General features: G+C 40.2%; 1 protein-coding gene across 1 annotated transcript in view; it reads left to right on the top strand.

Annotated features, from left to right (window-relative positions):
- Positions 1–6575: 6575 nt before the first annotated feature.
- The window catches only part of OXCT1 (3-oxoacid CoA-transferase 1), an 83345-nt gene continuing 64155 nt past the window's right edge, over positions 6576–25765 (top strand). The window contains exons 1-4 of the mRNA XM_030969290.1: positions 6576–7027; positions 10459–10567; positions 11909–11999; positions 23178–23313. Coding sequence (XP_030825150.1) covers positions 6587–7027; positions 10459–10567; positions 11909–11999; positions 23178–23313 — 777 coding nt within the window. The 5' untranslated portion in view covers positions 6576–6586. The remainder of the gene's footprint in view (positions 7028–10458; positions 10568–11908; positions 12000–23177; positions 23314–25765) is intronic.

Below are 25765 nucleotides of genomic sequence, written 5' to 3' on the forward strand. Positions count from 1 at the left end.
CTGACTTTTAAATTGTGCTTACATGATTGCATCTTTCAGATTACTGTGGTTGGAAGGCTCATCCATGTTAAAAGCCTCCTGACCCCTCTTCCAGTACTACAGTTGGATGTTCAGCTATGGAAATTGATGCACTGCCCTTGCTTGAGACAGAAGTCCGTGTTTGTTGTACGTGTGTTGCAGAGGAGGACGTGAGGTGTCTGTGGCATCCTGGTTGGTTTGCTGGAAATCTGCTACCTTTGAGTGCAACTGCCAAGAGTACCTTCTTGAGCCTATGCTCAACTAAATACCCCATCCTCTGAAGTCATTAGAAAATAAATACAAATATACTGAATTTGATGACCTAATCTTGTCAAAGGTAATTCCTCTGTTACAGTGTGCAACTGTTGAAGGAGCAAACTATGATAATGATAGTCAAGGTTTTTACCCTGTGAGGTAAACAAAAAATTCAAGATTTTTAACAAATTTTCTGATTCCTGCTGTGCATAACTGGCAAGCTAAGTGAAATTCTTCAAGTGATTGCTTGAATTTATTAACAATACAAATATGCTACAATTGTGCTACAATATAAATGTACTAAACTATCATGTTTATCGCTTGGATAAATAATCTAGTCATGCAATTATGCATTCTAAAATTATGTGGGAGTCTTGAGACCTTTTTGCCATTCCCATAGCAATTAGTTTCAATCCAATCTTACTGGTTACCATTGCTACTAAATGTTCTCTATGCCAAATTTGCTACAGAAGTAGCACTTCATTGGTGCCTGCTACTGCTAGTCTTAAGTGAGAACGGGCATTGGTACAGAGAAGACAAATGCCAAAGACCTCAGGGCCATTTGTGTCAGAGTTCAGCAGGATGCCACAGGGTGTCACCAATGTGCTCAGTACAGTCCAGCTTTTAACCAGGACATCTCATGGAATTGATGGCAATGTGGAATGATTATGTTTACTGAAACTGCAAAACTCAAAAACCAGAGCATGGAAGTCTTCATCAAAGAAACAAACTGGCCCCAGAAAGAAACTATCTCTGATGAGATGGTCGGATATGCTGAAATTGAGAGCAAGAAGCCCAAGAGTTTTGCAATAAGCAACTGTGTGCTTGTAAATGCAGGGAATCTGCTGCTTAGGCTTAGCAGCCTTCAGAGTTCCTTCTGAGTGTGTACTTGTAGAACCAGTTTTAAAATCAGACAGATTTACTTTACCAAAACCAGGGGGTGGCTGAAGGAAAACATGGTACTCTAAGACTCAAGGATCCTAAGAGGCCTTCTAAAAAGATAGAGAAGTGAATTGTAGGAGTTCATTTTAATTCACCTTCCAAAAAAATTATCAGTAAAAGTTTCATATTTTTCCATTTATCTTGTGTGCAAGTTGTTATTTTTCTTACTAATTCTATTAATTTGCTTGTGACTGAGAAATGGGATGTCACTGTAAAGGGCTGTCTGTTTTTAGACATGCAAGTTTTGGACTGTTGAAAATATGAACCCAGCCATTGATAAGCTGCCCATTCTAAGGGGGAAGCTGTTCCAACCCCTAGACAGCTGCTCTTCTGCAGTTGGATGGACTAGAGGAATTAGGAAAAACAATTAGCATCCAAACCAGTTGGAAGATGGATTGGCACTTGGTTTTTTCAGTGCATGCATTGAATTGTCTCCCTTGTCAGTAGATGATAAAGTTATTACAAGGGCTTAGACTACATGCATGAGTTTGCATGCTAGATTCTTGTAGACAAGAAATGGTGCTTTCTAATTTAGCTCCACACCCACGAAATAGATGTCAAAGTCCAAGTTTCAAAGAGGAAACCACTGTTGCAGGCAAAACCTGATGACCAGGCAGGTGTTGCCTTTCTTAATTTACAGCCCTGGCAGCTTGGCCTTGTAGTCTTACTCCATAGCACTAGTGAGGTGTGGGATGGGGTGAGAGCATGTGATCTGTTTACTGTGTATAACATCTGCAAAAGAATACCTGCATAATCTTATTAAGGCTCTGTATTCATTTTGTATGTTGTGTATCAAATGGAAGGAATAAATTGGTTTACTAGCAGTTTTACAAAGTCTACCTCAGTTCTGTTTTTATGGTACATTCCATTGCTCTTAAGGTTTATTTGAAAGAACCCTTTGCAGCTTATTAATGTAACATTGCATTGCAAAATCCAGAAAAGCCTGTTACAGTAGCACTACCAAACATGAACTGACTTGTCCTGTGAGAGCTGCTCAGGATTCCTGTTTACAGTTTCTTGTTTCTGCAGCTACTTTTGCTGTGCTTACCCTTACAGCACCATTGGTATGGAGTGTAAAAAACACCATTGTTTCAGTTTGATCAGAAGGTGTGGGGGGAAAGACTTTCCGATTCTGTTGCATTCCTGCGCCAGAAAATTCCTGACAGATGTGAAGAGTCAGAGGGTAGTAGCATTTTCTGAATAGGCATTCATACCATCCTCCATAAATATCAAATACACAAACATACAGAACTTGTGCAGCTGACGTCTGCAAGTATCTGCTGAATAGACATTTTGAGGTTTTCTCACTCCTGCTGTAAAGGAATGATAAGTCACTTTTCCTTTCTCCAGAACTGTTAGACATACCGACTGTCACTGTCAAAGGTTATTGCACTTAACTTATTTAGGCAATATTAATACCAGTTACTAAATGAGCAATATATACTTGTGGATAGAAATGCCAAGGATCATGCTGAGTAACAGACTCTGTAGTTCTGTTTAAAGAAAAATGATACCTTAAGTGCTGTATAATTAGACCTTGTAAGTACTGTGGTTTTGAATTGAGATGCAGCATTTGCAGTGGGGAGAAAGTTTGAAATTCTGCCATTTTTTAAGACTACCAAATTGCAGTAACTTAATTGCAGTACTTAATTGTTGATTTAACTACTGATATTTCAGTGGCTACTTCTCAAGTGCTGTCAAGGTTAATAATTTGCTGTGGTAACTTAATTCTCAAAATTTGCTGAGTATAAAATATTCAGTGGCTTCTAAAAAGTTCTGCATATTTGCTTCTCTTAGCTTGTGATAATGATATGATAGTCTGACAAAATATAGAAGCTTCTGTATAATTTATATGAAAGTAGGGCAAATTTCTACCCAAAATATGAGTCTGGTATAAGGAAATCTGGACAAAAATGAAACCAACAACAAAAAAAACAAAAACCCTAAGATTGTTTTTCATTGTGTAGAACTCCTCATAGAGTTAGTGGGTTTTCTGCTTGTTTGGTTTGGATTTTTTTTAGCTTTATTTTAAATTTTTTAAATTTAAAAAAAGAATCTTAATTAGATGAGCTCTAGTATTCTACTGCAATATTCACTGGAACAAAAATATTTGAGGACTTACTATTATCTGCTAAAGAAGTCCTTCATGGATAAAGAACTGCTCTTGCCAAAGGGGTGTTTGTTCTTCCTTATTATGTAGCTTCACTATCCTTTCATTAGTTGGTATCCCTCTCTACCTTAAGTTTAGGACTATAAAAGGAAAGTTAGCAAAGAGATTCCTTGGGAGGTTCAAGTATTGTTCCCTTCAAAAATCTTGGCTCTCTGCTTCTCTCATTTGCTTTACATTTCCACAACCATCTAGAAAATGCCTTTTAGGGTTTGGAAGGTTTTGTTATTGTTTGTTTGTTTTCCAGTTTAATTTTGTCTTTTGTATTTATATTTAATTATGTTTGAACTTACATTTGTTTAATCCCTGCTGACTTTTAAAATATATAGTTTTAATTAGACTAGTAAGTATTTTTTTGTAATGATCTTCCTTTCACTGAAATCTTGTTAATAAGTTGAATATTTAAGTTCCCATGGCTTCCTAGTGTGATCATTAGTCATGCAGGTAGCAGCCCTTTTGTCTTCCCCTAGTCATATATTCTGTAAGTGCTATGAGTTGATCTTAAAATTGTTGAATGTATTACACAGAGCTTGTATTTTCATATTCTCATCGTATTTGTTATTATTTAATGCTTTTAGGTCAGTATCATGAGTTTTTTATCCTCCCTTTGTTTGTTTTCCATGTAGCACTCCATTCTCACAGGAATGTGAGGATGCCATGAAATAATGTTTCAATTTTTGTTGACTTGCCATCCCAAGTCAAGGGAATCAAATGGCTCAAAGATGAGTTGCAAGTGCTCTTAAATTAATAATATAAATAATACTTTAGTATTTTGAGTAATAATCAAAAATACTGAAAAACCGAACTCTTGTTTCAGAACTGGGACCTATTACCATGTTGAAGATAAGTTTAGGTGTTGTCTGTGCATTCTAGCTGCTGCATAGTTAAGTGAGCTTTCCCTTCTCTTTGGCTCCATATATGGCTTTCATGCCTCACTAACTGAATTTTCCTGTAAAGTTCCAGTGGGTCTGAAAGAAAGGTAAATTCCTAAATTTTAATTAGCTAAAGCCTGGGTCAAGTATAAATTAATTTAAGGGAAAAAATCATTGAGAAACAAAGTTCTTTACCTCAGAATTCCAGTTCTTACTCCTGTGCAGGTAAATCAAACCTCTGAACTACCTGCTCACTCTTTCATGGCTTCTTTGGACAATATTATTTCACCGTATTGGTATGCTGACTTTGACATCTTATGCTTGGTAGTAGTATAAGTAAGCTGGTGTTATACAGTGTACATAATGATTAACCTGTGGTAGCTCCAGAATGTCTACCTGCTGACTTGTTTTGGGCACCAAGGGTTCAAAACTCTCCTCATTTGTAAATGCTGTTCAATTTGGAAAGTGTTTTGACTTACATTTACTGCTGTCATGTGATTTACTTCACTAAACAAAAATAATATATTGAAAAATTCTTGATAATTTTAGAGACTTGTTTCACACTAGCTGCTGAGTTGTAGTTCTCATTGTGTGAGGAGCTTTCAGACATCTTAAGTAAAGGTTGATCTACTGTCCTTTCTAAGCTACTCCAGAAAAAAAATCATTTTATCTACTCTTACAGTAATGTTTGGAACTTTTCTAAGCCAAAACAAAATGCTTTCTGTCCAAAGCATGTGAACTTTGCAATTAAAAAAAAAAAAGTGGGTTAACATAACCTGTATCACCTGATAAGGAAAATTTAGTTAATAAACTAATTTATGTAAGTAGACCAAGCAGTTTTGCATAATAGATATTCCAAGGAGGTATTAATAGTCATCACTGTACCTACTGCATGCAGTCAGCCCCTTTCCTTCAGTCTGCAAGGAGGAGCACTGCTGGAATCCCAAACAGTGCAAACTCCATGCAAAATAAATGCTAGTTTGGTATATAACAAATACTCAGTGCTGAACACTTTGATAAATTCTGGAGTGCAGTTGGTTTAAAGGAAGATGAACTGAACTGAAGAGAATAAACTTTCTTTAGACAAGTTTTTCCATGCTTAGGGAATTTTTGTCATGAAAGGAAACATGACTTAAGGAATTTACTTGTTTATACAAGATTTAGGTAGAACCAAGTTTCAGAAATCCAGTGAAACTTTTATACTAATGCTTAGTCCCATAAGAATACAAGCTGTGCTGTTATCTTGGTTTTAGTTTATTATGTCCCTGTAATTTGTAGCTTTTTTCACCGGGCACCATCCCAAACTTAACTGACTAGCTAAATATGGTGAGTAACTAGAAAACTACTGAAAGCCTTCACAATAGTGAAGGAGTCCCCACCACTTTTCACTGGTATCTGCAAGGTTTGCCTGTTATGTGAACTGTAAGTACAGGAACCAGCAATTTTCAAAATGCTTATATAAGAGAGTGGCAGGCCACAGGCCACCAGCAGCAAGGCGGGACCAGTGTTCTGAATAAAATGGGCGGGTTCTGCAGGAACATTTTGTAGACCAGCAGCACACTCTGAAGACCTTGTTTTCTTTGTAGCTTATCCTTCCGCATGCTGATTACCACAATGGCAAATTACAGTGAGGCTGGCAGCTGCATTGGAAACTGCCTGGAAACAAGACAAGGGTCAGCATGACCTGCCAGAAGTGTGACCTCCCGTCATGTGCATGAGGAGAATTTCTCTCTTCCTGCTTCTAAACAGCTTCTCACATTTTTTCTGTGAATCCTGTTGCATTGGGCATCTTTAGGGATGCACTGATCATTAGGGGTATTTTTAGGAAGTGTAAAAAATACCAGAGGCATATTTTGAACTTTCTTTCCCGCGGCAGCAAAAGGGCCAGAAGTTCACATCACGTGGCTGTCGCTTCAACAAGTATACATCTATTCTAGTAACATTTTCCCACCCAAACATAGCGTCCTGGGCTCTATGAGACCATGTGCTTTTTGGAGTCTGGGTCACCCTGACACTATGCCCAGGAAACTTAACCATTTAGGCTCTGCCCTTTGCTTAATTCTTCTGCTGCTAGTCCTTGGTCACAAAGTGACAACACAGAAATTTAAGCCACCTCAACTTTATGGGGGAAACGGCTGAGATGGCACATCTGAATTGTCCATCTGTGGTAATCGTGGAAAGGAAAACAGGAAAAGGAAAAGAAAACCAGGAAAAGCTCTTGTTTGCTGAAGTGATTGTAGCATTGTAACACTGGTGTGCCGCTGGTTGATAGAGTTTGCCCACTTGTGTTTTGCGCGGGTTCTGATGGTTTTTATGAACAAACTCGCTGACGATGGAGCGGAGGTATCAGTGGAGCTACAGGAGTGGGGGCTGCTCCCTCCCGTGGGACAGCGCCCAGGTCGGGCTGCCTGCGCTCGGCAGGCGCGGGACGGCTGGACAGCTCTCCCGGGTCCCGCCGGAGCCGGCGGCCCAGGGGACACCGGCGGCACCCAACCTCCGGCCACCCTCGGTCGGCGGCCCCGCCTCGGGCGCACGACGTCAGCGCACGTCAAGGCCGAGCCCCTCGCCATCCCTCCGCCGCGGGTTCCGCTGTCCCGCCGCTCCTGCTCCCCGCGTCCCGTCTTGGGCTCCCGCAGCCGACGCCCCAGCCCGGCCCGGCTCCCGACCCCGCTCCGCTCCCCGACAGCCGCGCAGCGCGAAGATGGCGGCGTTCAAATTCCTCCTGCCGCCCCTCGGCCGCCGCATCCTCCTCCCCGCCGCACGCAGGGCTGAGGTAAGGGCGAGGGGCGGCGGGGAAGGCGGGCCCGAGCCCCTCCGCCTCGCCCTGCCCGCCGGGCGACCTTGGCGAGCACCGCGCTCGCAGCCGCTCGCGCCGGGGTCGGCGTGTGTGGCGGGGGTAGCCGAGCCGCGGGTGGGCGGCCGCCCTGCAGCCCCGGGGAGGCGCTTCCCGCCCCGCGGGGAAGCGATGGCTTTGTTCGTGAGGGGCTTGTCCCGCGGCAGCCTCCGCGGGCGGCGGGAGCAGGCGGGAGGGCAGAGCGCGGCCCCGCCGCCGGGCCCGGGCCCGGCGGCGGGTGGGGATGCGGTGACCTTGAGACGCTGGCAAGGAGAGTTGGCTTTGAGGTTTTTTTTGGTCTCGTTTTTACATTTAATTTATTATTATTAATTTAGATCCCCATCATTTCAAAAGGCAGCACAGTTACATTGTGTTGCTGTGTATTGCCATGTTGCTCTCACCGCCTCCTCTCCCGGAGGTGGGCAGCAGGTGTGCACAGCTCGCTGGCCGCCCCGCCATCTACTGCTATCCAGAAACGTGTGCTGTGCAGCCGTGCAGCTCCCTTCTTATGTGAAGCTTCTGCCAAATCTCGCAGATTTAATGGTTTCCAGCCCACATGTAACCATAGCAAAGTTTTTTTTTTTTTTTTGTTTCTTCAGCCAGAACTGTCTCTGTGGCCTTTCTTAATTTATTTTATTTGAAAAAGCTCACCTTCTCATGCCTGTGTTTACTACTCCTGATATCCTAATGGACAAATTTTAGCACCTTCAGGTTTTGTTTTTCTATGTCATAATTTTGCTTTTCCAGATAATTAAAATCTGTTGATTATTCCAGGAAGGAGCTCATCAGTCCCCGTGTTACTTCCTTAAACCTGCCAGAATTGCTGCCAGTTCCTGAGGTTTTAGCCTGCTGCCTCAGTGTGCAGGGAAGCAGAGGCAATCCCTGGTGCCTCAGGTCCCTGAAAGCCCATTGCTTTCAAACACCAAGTGGGTAGGAAAGGGATGAGAAGAGGAACATATTTAGGATAGAAGAGGATGTCTCATTGGAGGCATTCAACCTGCAAATGCACACTTGTGTAATGCATGGTTCTCTGTTCACCACTGTTGCACACAGTCAGGAAGATTAAAGAAAAGGTACCACGTGGCCTCTGAAATACTTTCCTATGCATGGATACGGGGACACAGCAGAGGCCTGGCTTCCCTCCAGCCCTGGCCCTCAAGCCCCCTTGCAGCCCTGTTGGACTGTGATTCCCAAAGGTCCCTGTCCTTCCTGTTCAGAGGACCCCAGCTCTGGGTGCAGTGCTCCAGGTGGGTCTCCGCAGAGCAGAGCAGAGGGGCAGAATCCCCTCCCTGCCCTGCTGTCCACAGGCTCTGGATGCAGCCCAGGACACGTTTGGCTCTCTGGGCTGTGAGTGCCATGGCTGGGCCATCTGCAGCCTCTCACCCACCAGTAGAACCAGTTAGTCAACGAGTTCCTCTCCCAGTCTGTACTCAGGCCTGGGGTTTCCCTGATGCAGGTCCAGCACCAGCATCTGGCTTGTCCTGGTCTCTCTGGATGGTGTCATATCCCTCAGGGTTATCAGCTGCACTGGTTAGCTTGTTGTCAACTGCAAACTGGCTGAGTGTGTAATTGATCTGTCTTTGTCACTGATGAAGATATTAAGCAGTCTTAATCCCAGCATGAACCCCCGAGGAACACCAGTATCCATCTGAGCCTTTGGCCACTCCCCTCTGGATGTGGCCATCCAACCAATTCCTCATGCACCAAATCCATGCAATCAAATCCATCTCTCTCCAAATTAGAGACAAGGATGTTGTGGGGGGACCGTGTCAAAGGTTTTACAGGAGTGCAGATGAATCCATAGCCCTTCCCTTGTCCACTGATGTGGTCACTCCATCACAGAAGGTAACTAGTATGATCAGGCAGGACTTGCCCGCAGTGAAACTGTGCTGGCTGTCCTGGGTTATCACCCTGTCCTCCTGTGCCTTAGCACAGCTTCCAGGAGGATCTGTGCCATGGCCCTCCCAGGCACAGAGGTGAGGTTGACAGGTTGGTAGTTCCTGGGGTCCTCCTTTTTTACCCTTTTTGAAGCTGGGCACAATGTTTCCCTCAGGGAAATCTCAAGGGACTGCGCCTGACTCTGTGATTTTGCAAGTACCATGGATCAGTGGAGAAACATTCATGGTTTAATTTGGCATGCAGAAGGCTCTTGCAGTTTTTCTCACGTGACATTGTTCCTTATGACCCACATACTGATTTTTTATTGAGGCAACCAAAGCAGAGGAACATCAGGGTCTCCACTGGGAGGGAGGTAAGCTTCCATTCAGAAGGGTTTTCTTAATATTCAGTATAAACTCTTGCAGCTTTAATTATAAAAAGAGAACAGTTTGTGTAATATTGAAACTGAGCCAAAATTTGTTGCCCTCATTATAACTGTAGGTAACTCTTAAAGTAAGAACTTTTCAGGGAAGAACTGGACTATTGTCTTCAAAGTGTGTAGATTACCTTGTTTATTTATTAATTTTTCTCTCTCTTTCACAGTATATTTTTTTTCACTCCTGCTATCAAGCTAGAATTTGAAACACCAGTAGGTAGTACTTTAGCTTTCAGATTTTCTGAATTTATTGAGACTGTTTCAACATAGTGACTTAGGTGTCAGTTTTTCTTCTGGTGCCTGAACAAATACTTGAGTAGTATTAATGCATGGTATTAGTGGTAAATATTAAAGAAAAAAAAAAGGTAACTGTGGTCTAAGTACATAACAGTACATACATAAGTTATGATGACTGCTGTGTAATGGCTTTGCACTGTGAGGTCCAGGTTTTTATGTTGATTTCCCTCTTGCCCTCCATATTTCATGCATTTCTTGGAGTCTCCTTGATTATGGGCTGTTTTTCAACAACATGAGGATCTCTAAGACCATGTTAGAAAGTTCTAAACCTGCACAAGGAAGCTGGGGGAGGGTTCACTCTATGGAAGGGTGTCCCTGCTTACCATACTGCTGGTACAATGCTGCCCTTCCTATTGTTCTGTGGCTTCCACTCAAATTTTGTGGGGGTTTTGTCCTTCTTTCAGCAGTTTCTGATTATGTTTAGTGTCTGGATGCTTTTGAAACTCATGTAGCAATATATAATAGGTTTAAGGAGTCTGTGGATGGCTCTAACTTGTGCTGAGGAATTGCATTTGCAAATCTGTTCTCAGAAAGGCACAGTTTGTCAGTAATTCAGGATGAAATTCTCTTTGTTTTCGACACCTGCACTTTACTTCCCTTCCTTCTCACCCCTGCTCTCCCTTCCCTCCCCCACCCCCCTTTAGTATTTACAGCAGCACTATCTTTTTGTATCTACTTCCCCCTTATCTAGACAGAGGCATGGTCTTCATTACAAAGCTAATGCCTTTTGTTCATTCACTCGTTTCCTTTATTGTTGCAGATCTGTGGGTGCTATTTTTCTACTAGCTGTCATCGCAACACCAAATTTTACACCGATCCTGTTGAAGCTGTAAAAGATATACCCAATGGGGCAACTATACTTGTTGGTGGTAAATATTTAAATTCTTTATGGTTGCAACCATGTTATGTTAATGAGATACTTTTTACTCATTTACCTTGTTTCTTTTACTATTAACTAATTTGAGAATCCATGGAATTGCATGATTTTTTAAACAAGTGGTTTCCTGCTCTCCTCATGAGGGGCGTACTCTTTCAATGAGAAAATCCAGGTTGTGTCATAAGGAAGGGGAAAAAACCTCAGAAAAATAGGGGTTTTTCCTGACTAGCAAAAACCAAAAACTGGACTCTATTTAGTTGAATCCAGAAAATGACCTTGGGAATTTTCAGGATAGCATTGTCATTTCACATGACAATTGATTTGTTTGTTTGATTATTTTATGTTTGCATTCTCTGTATCCTTTGTCTGCACAGTCTCTGGGTCTCTGTGACCTTCAGCAAACTGCCTAACCTGTTTCTGTGTTAGGAAGTGAAGATAATACTTATCTACGTTACACTTATTGCTTATGTGTGGCATTTCCAGAAGAGTCAAGAAGTTGCATCATACTAACTTTAACTGTGACTTGAGCTTTTAGATATTGTAGATGCTTTCCACAATTTCGTCCTGTTAAATCTGCATTTAAAAAAAAGTGATTTAACTATTTCTTAAGTTGTTTTGATATTGCAGAAGGAATGAATGTAAGATTGCAAACCACTTCAGTGGAGATATATAATGAGGCACAATTCCTTCTGCAGGAATTTTGTTTGTTTGTGTTGTTGTTGCTAATTCATGAAGAAAAGAAAATTTGAGGCCAAGATATGTTGGCCTTGAAGATCTCAGGGGTCTTTTAGAACCTAATTGATTCCATGATTCTGTGAAAAGGTAGTGCTTGTAGTGTGACGTGGTATTTCATTTTAGAGGTACTGGAGTCTCTCATAATAGGTGGGAGTGTGAGGCTCTTGTGCCTTGGTGGAGATCCAGATTCTTGTAATTCCAGGCAGATATCCTCCCAGGGGTGTTCAGACTCCCAGACTTCTATCTCCTAATTACTCAGGCTAAGCTATGGGATGTGCAGCAACGATGGGAAGGTTGAATGGGTAGAAAGAGAAGGAAGAATAATGGGTACAGGGTTGAGGACACACATAAGGAGAGCCATGGCCCTGGAGCACTTCTGTAAAAACCCGCTTTGATGGTTGAAGAGCTTTCTCCAAACTGGGAAGTGTCTGGTGAGTGGGAGATTCCAGTACTAGAGGGCAAGTCTTCCTGGAAATGTTGATTTATTTAGTTGACTAAGGAGCTTCTCAGAAAAGATTTTTAATTCCCATACTTCTGAACATTCCGTGTTCTTTCAAACACTTGTCACATAATCTTTTTTTTTTTTTATTTTGTGTAGGTTTTGGATTGTGTGGGATTCCTGAAAACCTCATTGGGGGTTTACTGAAGACTGGGGTAAAGGGAATAACAGCAGTCAGTAACAATGCAGGGTAGGTATTCATATGTCTGTGGTTTAATAAGTACAGACTAAAAATTCCAATTATGTGAAAAGGCTGATATATATTAAAAACATCTTTCTTTTCACCATCATAATTTTATATTAACCAGACAGCTTGGTTTGAAAGTGTTATTTTTGGAAGGAGCCTAGGAAGCTTAATACTATGTGTATACTTGACTTTGTCAAGGACCAATTGTCATGGTGTAGACTTGCAGTTATATTACTATAAATATTTTTATTTAAATTTTTGTATATTTAACTGGTTGACTGTAACTGGAAAGTCTAATTTAGAAGCTTTAAATTTAGTATCTGTGATTTTGTGTGTATGTTTTTTTATGAAGTTCCAAATAGGGATATATTTTTTAAACTCAGTTTGGTGCTTTCTGACCCTCTTACTGTATTTGTTACTTTAAAAAAAATTCCAACCAACACAAAACCAGCAGAGAGTATCTGTGATGAATGAATGGAGAATCTCTTTAATGAGTCTTCAGATTTTTGATTTATTTTTTTAGATGTTTGCCCCTTAAGAAATTCATGTGGGATTGAAATTGAGAATACTTCTTTCATGTATAATTTCTCATCTTCTCATTCAGGCTAATTTTTACAGAAACTGTTCCTTATATATAATAAGCTCCACAATACCTAATGATCCCCATATAGAGAAATAACTACAACCATTTCTGTTGAAGTGCTTTAATGAAAATGTAAATTAAATGAAATAAAAATACTAATATGTAAAATAGTAATTGCACATTTATTGGATAACAGATTTTTTTTTTGGTATTTGGTACATACACAGACAAACTTAAGCTCCTTAGAATCTTGTGGGAAACAATTTCTGCTGGATGATAAAAAGAAGAAAGAAAGAAAGAAAGAAATAATTTTGCGTGGAAAGGTCAAGCACTAGAGTAGACATCATTAACTTTCCTCATGGTCTTATTTTTGAATAACACACATATATTTGCAGATAGAGAGATTGAACAGATGTTCCTGAAGGGGAGGTGAAAGTCTGAATATGAGAAAAAGTAGAAAGAGGAGCACTGTGGAATAGCATGAAAAGGAAGACATTTTGTATTGTATTCTGAATATAGTTGCTGATGTTATAGGTTAGAATTAATTTATGTTGAAATAATGTTAACTTTCCTGAAAGTTCTTTGGATTTTGAGGCAGAAGTGATTTCTGTAAAAATTTTCATTGGCTGCTGGCAGGAAAGCAAAATTTAATTCTTGTTTCTTGAAACTAGTTTTGTATAACATCCATGAAAGCCTGGACAGTTCCTCACAGAACCGTGTAACAACTTGAATGCTCAAGGGCATCTAGAGTTTTTTCTAAAAGTCTAGTTTGTAAAAATACAAGTTTTACTCTTCTGTTGTGGACAGTATAATTTATTTTGAAATTTAATTGATAATAAAATAACTGTTTAATCTATGCTTGTATTTACTGTATTACTACTATGTGGAATTTAGCCTGCTGTAGTATGGTAATGTTTGGGAGCCAGGTTAAAACACAGCTGTTGTCAGAAATGAAGTCAGAATTCTTATAACAGCAATTGATACAATTTCTGATCTTCTAATTAGCCTGTAAAAAAGCATGCCTTTCTAATACCATACATCTTCTTAGCATCTTCTAATACCATGTGCGAAAATTTAGTGGTATTATCAAATATTGGAACACCAATAAATGCTTTTACAACTGAAGGAGCACAGCAATCATGTACCCTACAGCAGTCGTATTCAAAGGGTCAATTGTTCCTGTAATGTTGAGGTGTCAGGCACTTTGTGGAATGAGTAATTTGCCACTTTCAAATTGCCATATGGTTTAGCGTGCTTTTCTTTGGTGACCTTGTGTTGCAGTTGATGCCTGGCTGTGTTTCAGTTTCTTGACTGCAGCTGCTTTGTTTTCCCCTCTTCCAGCAGATAGGAGGTAATTGGTTGTGGTCAGGTTTTCTTGTCCTGCAGGGGTTAGCAGGCAGCTTGTAACTGGAGCAGTGAAGGAGCCAAGTGCACAGACAGACAGCCTATTCTGGAGAGCAGTGCAGCTGCATGGATTAAGTCACATGCCTTTCAATATGTGAGAACCATGGAATGTTACAGAGCTGTCTGTTTATAACTAAAATAGCAGCCCTGGAGACAGCAATTCGCTTTCAGCTAAGGGAAAGCAGTAATTAGAAAGTCCTGAGGTGTTCTTGCCAACCACTCTAGTTGGAAGCAAGGTTCAGCTGAGCCTAGAAATGCTTGGAAATATCTGGAAACAACTTCAAAGGAGTAGAATGTTCTCAAGTTCACATTCTACTTACTGTTCTGTACTGCAGTGTAATTGGGAGGAGATTCCTCCTGCAAAAACTTGTTCAAATCATGTAATTGCTGGCAAGGGAAGTCCTGGTTTTGGCCTCTTTAAGGCTTTTCAATGACAGGTTGTACAGTAGTGCGATGGGGTGCTCAGCTTACTGTCTGCTGCTGCACATTATGCCCGTGCTCATGCTGTGTGCTGGCCAGTGAAACAGCACCTTTAAGAGCAGTTACTCTTTTGCCAAGTCAAACAAGGCAAAGTGTTTGAAAGTGAAGCAGTTCAAATATCCAGTACCTCTGGTATTTACACAACTTGCTGCAGGGGAAACTGAAGCTTGTGAACGGGGGCAATAGTGCAAGATATCTGCAACAGATAGATGTGCTTCTAAAATACATCCTCTCACACCTTGTCCTATAACTTGTGTTGTTTATGTTGTTCATACTGTAAATACTTTATTTACACTATGTTTTTGTAAGCCCTTTAAATTGAGAGTATTCCATCTCAGTAGGCTACCAAAATCCATTTTATTATGGATTTTCTTCACTCTTGTTTTAATTTGATTCATCTCACATTTGCCAGTATTAAAATTAATAAAAATATTTAAAAACAGTAAATAAATGAAAGTAAATGAAATCTCATTTTAAACATTGATTCAGTAAATTCCCAACATAGCTGTGATTAGTATACCATGCCTTTTTGGTTGTTTTCTCATCTCCATGTAACTTCATGGTATGTTGTTGCATTCTAATTGGAAGTTGCTTGGAACTTGGGACTTGGATGTTTTGGCTCAGCCAAAATAAGGCTCAGCTTTGGCTCAGCTAAGACTTTCTAATGCAGGCCACCTGCTGTTTCATGGCCTGTGTTGCAACAAAAATTATAAACATAGCCAAATATTTTAAATGAAAGTTAAAAAAATGTGCATGAAATTATTATTTTTAATTAATTGTGCTTAATAAAACAGATAAATAATTTTGGCTATAATCGCATACTGAAATCAGCATTGTATCTACCACCTGAATAGGCTGAATTTTGCAGACTGAAAATGAAGTCCATTATTTGTGATAACTGTGTGTGTGGTCTGATTGTTTTATCAAATTTTGGTTTTGTCTGTTTTTGAGACTTAAAAATGCATCCTTTTTGAATGCAGTAGTTTTGAATGAAAGGTTTTCACTTACACTAAAAATAGAGAAGTCACAGTTAAGATCATATTGCGTATCACCTGGGTAATCATCTGAAAGAAGATTGACAGCATCTGTCAGATTATCACTGGTTCAGACTGTGTTCTTATAAGGCATTATCAGCTTTTTGAACCTCTGGCCTCTGTATTCTTTTTGAAGGTCTTTTAACGTTACAATGTTAGGCATTAGGAAGGAAAAGATGACTTTGAGATATGTGTTTTCACTTTTGAGCATGATGCCTGAATGCCATTACTTAGCTCTGTTAAGCATAATACTGTTGTTTTCCTAATGGGTTGGGCTATTTGTGGTTCCCAAATCCCCAAAAGACAGTGTCTGTGGGATCAGATGCAGTGGTAAACTTACTGCACTCCATATTCTAAAGCACAAAATGTATCTTTATATTCCTCTCAATTAAATAATTTGGATTTAAGACAGGTTTGATAAATGTTCTATAAGGTAAAGTTTAAGGTTATCTCATTTTTCAGTTGTTGCTTTGAATGGTACATTTCTGTTAAAACCAGAATGTGTCTGCCATCTTTGCTGTGGATTCCCTGGTTTTTCTTGCATGTAACTCATGTGGCTTAATTCCACTGTTACTGTTACTAAAATATCTATCTATCTATATGTATGTCTGTCTTAATATTACTTACGCCTATTAAAAACATATTCAAATGTAAATGTGTATGTAAAAAAATACCATCATGTGGAAATTGCATTTTAAATTCACAGAAGGTTGTGAAGTTTTTTCCATATAGTATTAAGTATTGAGTGGTTTTAGTGGTACAAATTAGATAATCTCTTGGTTCAGAAAGTTAAAATGTAACTGAAAATGTCAGAGGAACAGGCAAGGAGGCTTGTATGTACACAGAGATGGGATCAAGGTGATGCTCAGTGTGTCTTACATTGTGTGTGTCATTTTTGTATATTTATAAGAAATTCTTCAAATATCCCAAATTAGATATATTTTCAGAAATGAAAAAGAAGGCCACCTGTGATTCTTACCTCTCTTGGTAGGAGAGAAGAGTGGAATTATGTAAAATCCTGTGCATAGCAAATTGCCAAAATCAGGAGATTGTATATTTTCAGTGAATTTGATTTTTTTTAAATTGTCTGCATTCTTTAAAAATAATCTAATCAGATGCTTTATTACAGCTGTTAAATTGCTGACACTGTTTGAACTGCAAATCCCTGAAAATCTGCCTAGGTCATCTAGCTAATTTTAGCGTGGAGGTGATTTAGGATTTTGGCTGGGCAGATGGTTCTAACTTTGTACTACGTGGAACTATTGAGAAATCAGCTGTGAAGATAGTTTTCTGGTTGTGATGACAAATGAGAAAAAAAATAGATACAGAACTCAGCATGCTTGAGGAATTGGTTGTACAAATGACAATGAAAGTTAAACCTATCAGCTAGGTGACTTTTGAAGTATGATGCATTCATGGTGAAATTTAAATATTTATCAGATTAATTCTATACGATATACCTTCTCTGTGAAGGAAAAATATGGTACATTTTAGACATTTTGAATAGAGTTGTTAGATTTGTTATTATAAAAACACAGTACACCATTTCATACCAGAAAGGAATGTGGAGAGGGGAGGCTGCTGCTGATGTAACCATGCAATCTACAGTACTTCTCCTCTTGAGAAATTATCTGCCTTGTATGGACTTGGCCTATATGCCTGCACCCATCACTGTCACAGCAGAAGAGCTTCATTTTTGGAGGAGGATGGTGGAGGAACAATACTGCCGTTTTGCTATGACACTCAAGAGGAGGTTATGAGAGCAGAGAGGTCAGAGTTCCCATGAGAATACTTCAGTAGCAGAAGGACAAGGGTCCAATGCAGACACTGCAGAGAAGGAATAAAGGGAGAGTAAGGCTCAGGAATGCCAGTTTCCACACAGGGCTTTCTGATTTTCCACAACCTTGGCCTCCCTCACTCCCTTCCCTCCTTCTCATTGTCTCCTGAGCACGACTGCCATAGTGTATGGCAGCACTCATACTTCTCTCTTCCACCTCTCTTTTCAGTCTACAGAGAGCTTCTTTTTTCTTTCTTCACAGAGCTTCATCCTCTGTTTTTTGCTTTCCATTTAGCAATTTGCAATCAGATATGTGGGAAAATGTCCTAGGAAAAGAAGGTGCCTGAAGACAGTGTGAAGATACTTGGCTAAAGTCAAGAAACAACATGGCAAATAAGCATTATATCTCTGAATAATTTACCTTTCTGTGACCTGAATCTGTTTTTCTCTGTTTGTTAACTCCTATTCCTCACCTTGTTCTCATTCTTGGTACCCTTTGGGAAGTGAGGGATGGAGAAGGAGAAACACAGTATCATCTGAGCCAGCTCTTTAGTGGCCTTACAGATGGGGAAATTATGGTGGGACGTAGTGTCATTGTTATGAGCCAGCTGTAAGACTGGGGAAGATGAGCTATAAAGAACTGTTATATGATTGTCTACATTAATTTTGCCCTGGGTATGCTGGCACTTTTGTTCAGCATCTTCCAGCAAACACCATCTAGTAGGCATTTATTAATTTTCTGCACAAAGGCTGTTGAGGATCTTTCTGGTGCAGCCAGGATTATACTTTGTTTTTGTGGACCTAAGAATGTGTGTCCCTGAGAACTCAGGTGGTACCTCTGTCCACATAACTTTCATGTTGGTAAAATTTCGTGCTATAGTCAGGCACCCCTGTAAGCCTGAAAGCTTGAGTCTCTGCTACTAAGAAATGCCACGCAGGCAGTGATTGATGCATTCCTTTTAGTTGAGAAGCATATCTGGTCTTCCTTAGGAATTGTGGACCTGTCAGAAGGCATAATTGGATGTAACTCAGAGCAAATCCTTTTGAAGACTGAAAAGCTGACGTTGCAAATAAAATCAGCCTCTCATCTTCTAGACGGAGAATGTCAGAGGAAATTGGTTCCTTTCCTCACTCCTAGCCTATTGCCAAGAAAATTTCTAGCTCTGGAACAGGCCCATCTGTTATCAAGTTTCATGCTTCATTATGTAACACTTGGAGCTGATGAATACCTAAAAAGCCTGCCTGTCTATCTCCAGAAGCTGATTGGTATCTTTACATAAAATGTTTTCGTGGAGTAGAACCAACCATTTATGTGCATTTTTTGGCAGCAACAGCTAGTTGCAGAAACTTTAGTTTCTGCCAGAGGTGGAGCCTTGCCACAGGATTCTTACTGCATGCTTTTACTTCTCAATCTGTAGTCTTCAGGGGTGATGTAGTTTTACCCTCCTATCTTCCCAGTCCCCAAATTACGAGAGGAGGAAGAGCAGGGGGTGCATCATGTTAGCTCCTTGATCAACATATTTTAATTCTCCAAAACTCAATCTATTCATTTTAATATTTCATAACTAACAATTTCTGGTCATGTGTAATCTCCCAGAAATATCAGCTTCTGGAGAACCTTTGAACAATTAGTAGAGGAAGATATCCCTTTAAGAAATTTAGAAGGAGACCCTCATTCTAATTGATGCTGCTTTCCGTCCAGTAAAGGCAGTTGGTCTGTTCTGACCACACCCACATGTTTTAGAGACAAATAAATATCTTTACAGAGGCAGAGAGTGGGGAGAGTTGTAACTGTCTTGTGATGTTTCCTTTTACACAACCTCCCCAACAATAAGCCATTGTATGTTTTGTGCCAGCGTGTGTGACATTCCAAGTAGCCATTTTTGTTCTGCTTAAGAATGCAAATTTTTGTTTCCTGCTTCATCAGGCTGTGTAGGGCTTGTTGGTGTGTGAGGCTGGAAACTTAGGTAATCTCTTCTTCCTGTGATGCTGTAGAGTGTGTTATGCTTGAGGCACCAAAGAAGAAGGGCTGAGAGCAGCAGATTATTGTTTATCTGCAGTGAAATACTGACATTTTGCCTTTGACTACTTCCAGTACACTGGAGATGTGTGGGCTAGATCTGTCTGGGAGTCATATTTAGTGATTTTTTAAAATTAGAAAAGGCAGACATAGTTTTTGTCAGGAAGTTTTTGTAGGTCTGAGAGGGACAAAACAGCTGGAATGAATGTGTTGCTAGACAATCAGAGCTCCTTAATTTTTCTTGTCTACATCAATAGTTTGGGGTAACTTGGGTCACTGATATCCTTAATGAATGCCTAGTTCTCTTTTCCTATATGCATTTCATGTATTCTATTGATTCACTTTTCATCTTAATACAGAATGGGCAAACTTCTAGAAATCCAAACTTATCTGAAGGTAAAATAATGCATTCGGTGTCTAGCACTAATGTGTACTTTCCCTTTTCTGACTGCACTCATAACAACTATGTCAACTTCTACCACACCTTCTTCCTTCCTATCTAGGGCAGCATATTTTTATTGCATTTACCTTTGTTTTAATTTGTAAAGGACTGAATCCGGCTTTTGAAATAGGTGTATGGGGTATATTCTTTTCATGCACTCAGTAAAGATTCTTTTTTTTTCTTTCTATGGTTGCTGTTTGATAGGTGGAGTGTAGCCTGCAAGGCAAATTTTTATAGGTAACATTTTGAGGGTAAACATAATCAAAGCTGAAAAGTTCAAAAAGCTCTTTGCTTAAAACAACATGATCAAGAAAGCAGCAAAAGACAGCAAGGGAGAACTAATAACTTAAAATTGCCATAGAACTGTTAAATTGAAAGAAGTATCCATAAACCAGAGCGTTTTTGAAAGTTGTAATCTTGGATAGAGATGTCACATGAAAATCAAAGGGAAAATAAGAGTGAGAACAGTGTTTTCTGTGTGAAATGTGTGTTTCTTGGGACATTGATGTGTAAGAGAAAAACACAGGAAACATGAAATATGCTGAAGTGTTCAAGATGGGTTTTTGAAGGGACATGAAAACTGATGCATATGAAAGCAAAAGGGTTATTTTAGCTGGAAACCTAAATACAGATTGCATCCTCAAAAGAGATGGATGGCAGTGTATTTTCTTTCAAAAAATGTACATCTAAAAAAACCCTATATGACTAATGGCAACAGGATTTTGTGCTGTTGCTCTGAAGATTAAATGCATGTGGGAGTTGGAGTAATTTTGTGTTACCAGGCAGGCAGAACCTCCTGGTGCATGACTTTTGAAAGGTGACATTCCTGTTTCATTGTGCTAGGGAAATATGACCTTGTTGTATGCTCAATAACAGATCCTCACAGCCATTTTGTTTTTGAGCAAATTTGCTACATTTGAGTAGAAGAGTAAGAAAGAGTGACTTAAGAAGTGAAGAACAACTTGGCATGAGTGTGACAGGATGACCTTTGTGCAACTTTCTGCTTAATTTCTTCATAACTACAGAGTTTCATGTGATAGAAGATACCTCACAGTAGTAGATCAGGAAATCAAGTGTATCCACATGGAATCCTGCAGGATGATATGCAAAATCCTGTTAAGGACAATATGCTTCAGTAGCTGCTTCTGAGAATGTAGGAGCAAAGATTATGGATCTTAGTGAAATGAAGGAGGAATTTCTTTAACCTTTACAAATCTGCTCCTGGCCCTCTCTTGCCATCCTTTCTTACACCAATGTGCACAGTATTTCATTGTCTTCATGCAGAATTTGTTTTTTCTATTTGGTACCATCCAAGTTTTGTAATAATAAGAGCAGTGATAACCACCTGAATGATACACAGGGATTGCAAACTCTGGCTTGCGAGCAGTTCAGGAAGCTTCCTGTTGTTCTTGCACTAGAAAGCACTGTACAGTTTTGTTTCAATTCTGCATGTTTGCCACACAGTGCCATAATTACACCAACCTGTTTAACTGCCATCAGATGTTGACTGGTCTTTTACATTTGTTTACTGTCTTTTACAATGAGATGTAAAGGTTAGATAGTTTTAATGTGAGAGGAATTGTCCTGCTTTGAATTAATCTATACAGGAAATTCTGGCTTTTAAATTTTTTATTCTTTTTTGTAATCTCTTTTGCCCACAAGACTCCTCTTTCTTCTCTATTCTTAGCTCTTCTAGTTTCAAGCTGGAGGATTTTTGTCTTGTGGTGGGTTAGAAACACGGGTTGTTTCTAGGCAACGCACATTTTAGTCCCAAGGCTTTGGCACCAGAACATTTTGGAAGTTGCATCATGGTTCGATTTTTAACTTTTTTTTAACCGGTCAGAGTTGTAGAGTGGAGGAAGCTTTTATAATAAATCACATTTTTTTGTATCTAGAGAACATAGAATAAATTCAGAGAACCAGGTCAGAGAAGCTTGTTTCACTTCCTCTCATTCCAGTTTCCAAAGTGCCTGAGTATGCATTGAAGTGGGTCACCTCCTAAAATAGTCCTAACCTTAAAATAGTGCTCATGATGCATGCAGTTGTGAAGGCACTGGGGCTGCATGTCTGTCCATGCAGCTCTCAGAGTATTGTGGTGGGAGAGGAAGAACTGGTGCTGGTCCTGCTCTCTCAGCCCCTCTCCCTTCACCTGCAGCACTGCAGCCTGTGCTATGGCTGGCAAGCATTTCCACTTCTATATTTGAAAATGAATACTGCATAATAGTTAAGTTTTTTAATCTGGTCTTAGTTTGGAGCTCTTCTTCAGGAAGGGTGTTTTCAACACTATTCATATATTGTAAGCACATATGTGTTAGTTACAAAGTGCTGAAGGATTGATAACTTAAAAGATTATTTTAATATTTTTCCATATTTCTTATCCCGAAATGTCAAGCCATTGTTTGGATAATTAAGTCATATTGAATTGAGCCAATTCAGGGCAGATATACATCATTTTTTGTGAGGTAATTCTGCATCATGGCATCTTTTCTGTAGAGGGACTGGAAGGTCTGAGTTCTCTGCTTATATCATACAGAGACCAACATGAATGTGGAGGAGCTTCACATACATTTACCAGTCTGCTGGCATCCTGCATAATGGGCTGGAAAAGTGAAAAAAACATGTCTTTATAATATCATCCATGTTGACTTCCATGTTTATATGTTAACCTCGTATTTCCTTGAATTGAAGTAGCATTTTTTACAGAGAAACCTTGGTTGTAGGAACTCCTGAAAAATGTTTCTAATCCAGAAGTACACAGTGTAGCATACAAACATAATGAAGGATATCAGAACTTCAGAAGCACTGGCACAAGAAAAATGTTGTATAGCATCTCTGGCATTCAGCTTCAGTTGACATAGACAAGAAGATCTTGTTTGTAGTGCCAAAATCCTTTGTTGGAGTAGGCAGTTATTTAGTAAGAGATTTAATTATTTACTTTTACAAGAAAATTTAAATACAAAAAGTCTCTTACTTCATATAGAAACTAGCATTACAAATATCAATGTGCCTTTCTTCTTGGGCTGCTAAGCAATCACTTGTCTTTTTCCCAGTGAGCAGGAGTATAAACAAAAATATGTCTTTATTCACTCAAAGCCATGTCTGACTTTTTATTAATTTGGTAAGGCTTTTTATAGGATCAGATATGTAAAACAACACCACTTGTCAAGCTGGTATTTTTTAGCTGCTAACATATGAAATGACTTTAACTGGAACTGTTTGGATGTATTCTGTGCCTTGGAAGAGATGAGGTCTAAAAACTGAAATATTAAATTTTAATTGTAGCTTTGATGCTTTACCCTCTAAAGGCTGGAATTTGTTTTTTGTCTTCAATTCGTTATGTGTGGGGGAGATAACTCTGTCCTTTTGTTAAGTCATTACAGCTTATCAAGCATTTTTTTACAATAAAACTGTTTTGTCTGTTTTTTTGCATTTTCTACACAGTGTTGACAATTTTGGACTTGGTCTTCTGCTTCAGACAAAGCAGATAAAACGCATGGTGTCATCGTATGTTGGAGAGAACGCTGAATTTGAACGCCAGTATTTATCTGGTGAGCTTGAAGTTGAGCTTACACCACAGGTAAGGAGTGTCTCTAGGAGAGTGGTTTATTTTCATCTAAAATATTAAGCAGAATAATGCCTAAGTGCTCTTAAAAATTCTTTTTCAATCAAAATGTTTTGCTTGTGCGCAGAAGACACTTGCCGTCTGTGGTGGGCTGACCCTGACTGGATTCCAGGTGCTCACCAAAGCCTCACTCTCAACTCCTCTCAGCTGGACAGGGAGGAGAAAATATAGCAAAAGACTCATGGGTTGAGATAAAGAGAGAGATTCCAGGTGCTCACCAAAGCCTCACTCTCAACTCCTCTCAGCTGGACAGGTGTCATAACAAAAGACTCATGGGTTGAGATAAGTAAAGAGAGAGATCACTCACCAGTTATGATCTTGTGCACCATAGACTCATCTTGGGGAACTTAATTTAGTTTATATCAGTCAAATCAGAGTGGGCTAAGAGAAGTAAAACTAAATCTTAACACCCCCTTCCCCTACATACACTTTACCCCAGCCCTACCTTCTTCCTGCTCCAATGTGGATTCCCTGTGGAGTCACAAGTCCTGCCAACAAACCTGCTCCAGCGTGAGCTCCTCTTTCCTTGGGGCCACAGGTCCTGCCAGGAGCCTGCTCCAGCATGGGCTTCCCATGGGGTCAAGCCTTCTTTCAGGCATTTAGCTGCTCGGGTGTGGGATCCTTCAGGGGCTGCAGGTGGATTTTGTGGCCCACCATGGGCTGCATGGGCACAGCTGCCTCACCATGGTCTTGCCACAGGCTGCGGGGGAATCTCTTTTCTGGCACCTGGAGCAGCTCCTGACCCTCTTCCTTCACTCACCTTGATGCCTGCAGAGCTGTTCCTCTCACATATTCTCACTCCTCTCTGCTCTGGATTTTACTTACATCTGTGCAAGAAGGTCTCTTTCTTCAATATGCTGTCCCAGAGGCACTACCAGTGTTGCTGATGGGCTTAGTCTTGGAACCAGCTGGCACTGGTTCTGTGGATGCTGGGGGAAACTTCTGGCATATTCTCACAGAAACAACCCCTCTAGCTACCAAAACCTTGCAAAGCCAATACACCATCTTAGGGTCATGCATCTGTTAAGAACTGATTGTGTGTTATTTGTGTGAATTCCTTTAATGGAACGAATTAATTATTAATAGATTATATTCATCTGAAGCTTTAAATATATATATAAATATGTATAAATATACACACACACATATGGAGATGGTAGAAAAAGGCATAAAGTATGCTCAGTACTGTGGCCCTATATAAAGGGAAGGAAGTTAAGAAGCTGCTCTGTTCCTGTCTTGGTGGCGGGTTTTGGGGATGTTGCATGTGCAATGCTTGCCATCTAGTGGGCAGGAATTAAATACGGAGATTTCATTCATTGTGAGATAAAACTCTTTTTGGCTTGTTCATTAACTCTTAGCAAAATTATTCTTTGTATACTGTTATAAGCAAATTTAAAACTTTATTTTTTTAGCACCATATTTTTAATTATTTTACCACTGCCAAGCTACCCAAATAGCATGAACGCAATGAGATCCTAAAATCATTGATATCAGTTATGTTCTATTGAGATCAGCTTCTGTGAAGTTGGTGTTCTAACTTCAAAGACTACAGCATGTTAGTGTGTGGCATTTTCAGAGGTGACACATAAAATTTGGGCTTTAAATATCTATTTATATAAATGTCTGAGAAAAACAACTGTGTTAAGTTTTCATTAAGATTGGTATCTTGAGCTGCTTCTCTTGTGAATCACAGAATGAGTCAGGTTGGAAGGATCCATAGCAGGTCATCTGGTCCAACCTCTGTGCTCAAGCAGGGTCATCTCAGAGCACATGGCACAAGATTGTGTTCAGATGGTGCTTGAATATCTCCAGTGAAGGAGACTACATGACCTCTCTGGGCAACCTGTTCCAGTGTGTGGTCAATGTCACAGTAAAGAATTCCTTCCTCATGTTCAGGTGGAACTTCTTGTGCATCAGCATCTGTCTCTTGTCTCTTGTCCTGTTGCTCAGGACCCCTGAACAGAGCCTGGTCCCTCCTCTTGATACCCCTTCTTCAGATATTTACAGGCATTGATAAGGTCCCTTCTCAGTCACCTCTGCTCGAGGCTGAACAGGCCAAACTCCCTCAGCCTTTTCTCATGAGATGCTCCATTCCCTTAAGCATCTTTGTTACTCTTCACTCCAGGATCATCTTCAGGAGTTCAGTTTCTCTCTTGTCCTGAGGAGCCCAGAACTGGACACAGCAGTCCAGACATGGCCTCACCAGGGCTCAGTAGAGGGGCAGAGTCAGCTCCCACGATGAAGCTCCCATCTCCTGTTGAAGATGCTTTTCCTGATGCACCTCAGTACACCACTGGCCTTTGCCCGAGGACACACTGCTGGCTCATGGATACCAGGACTCCCAGGTCCTTCTCCACCGAGCTGCTTCCCAGCAGGCCAGCCCCTGGCCTGTAGAGTGCATGGGATC

This window comes from Camarhynchus parvulus, chromosome Z (genome assembly GCF_901933205.1).
Source record: "Camarhynchus parvulus chromosome Z, STF_HiC, whole genome shotgun sequence".
NCBI lineage: Eukaryota > Metazoa > Chordata > Aves > Passeriformes > Thraupidae > Camarhynchus > Camarhynchus parvulus.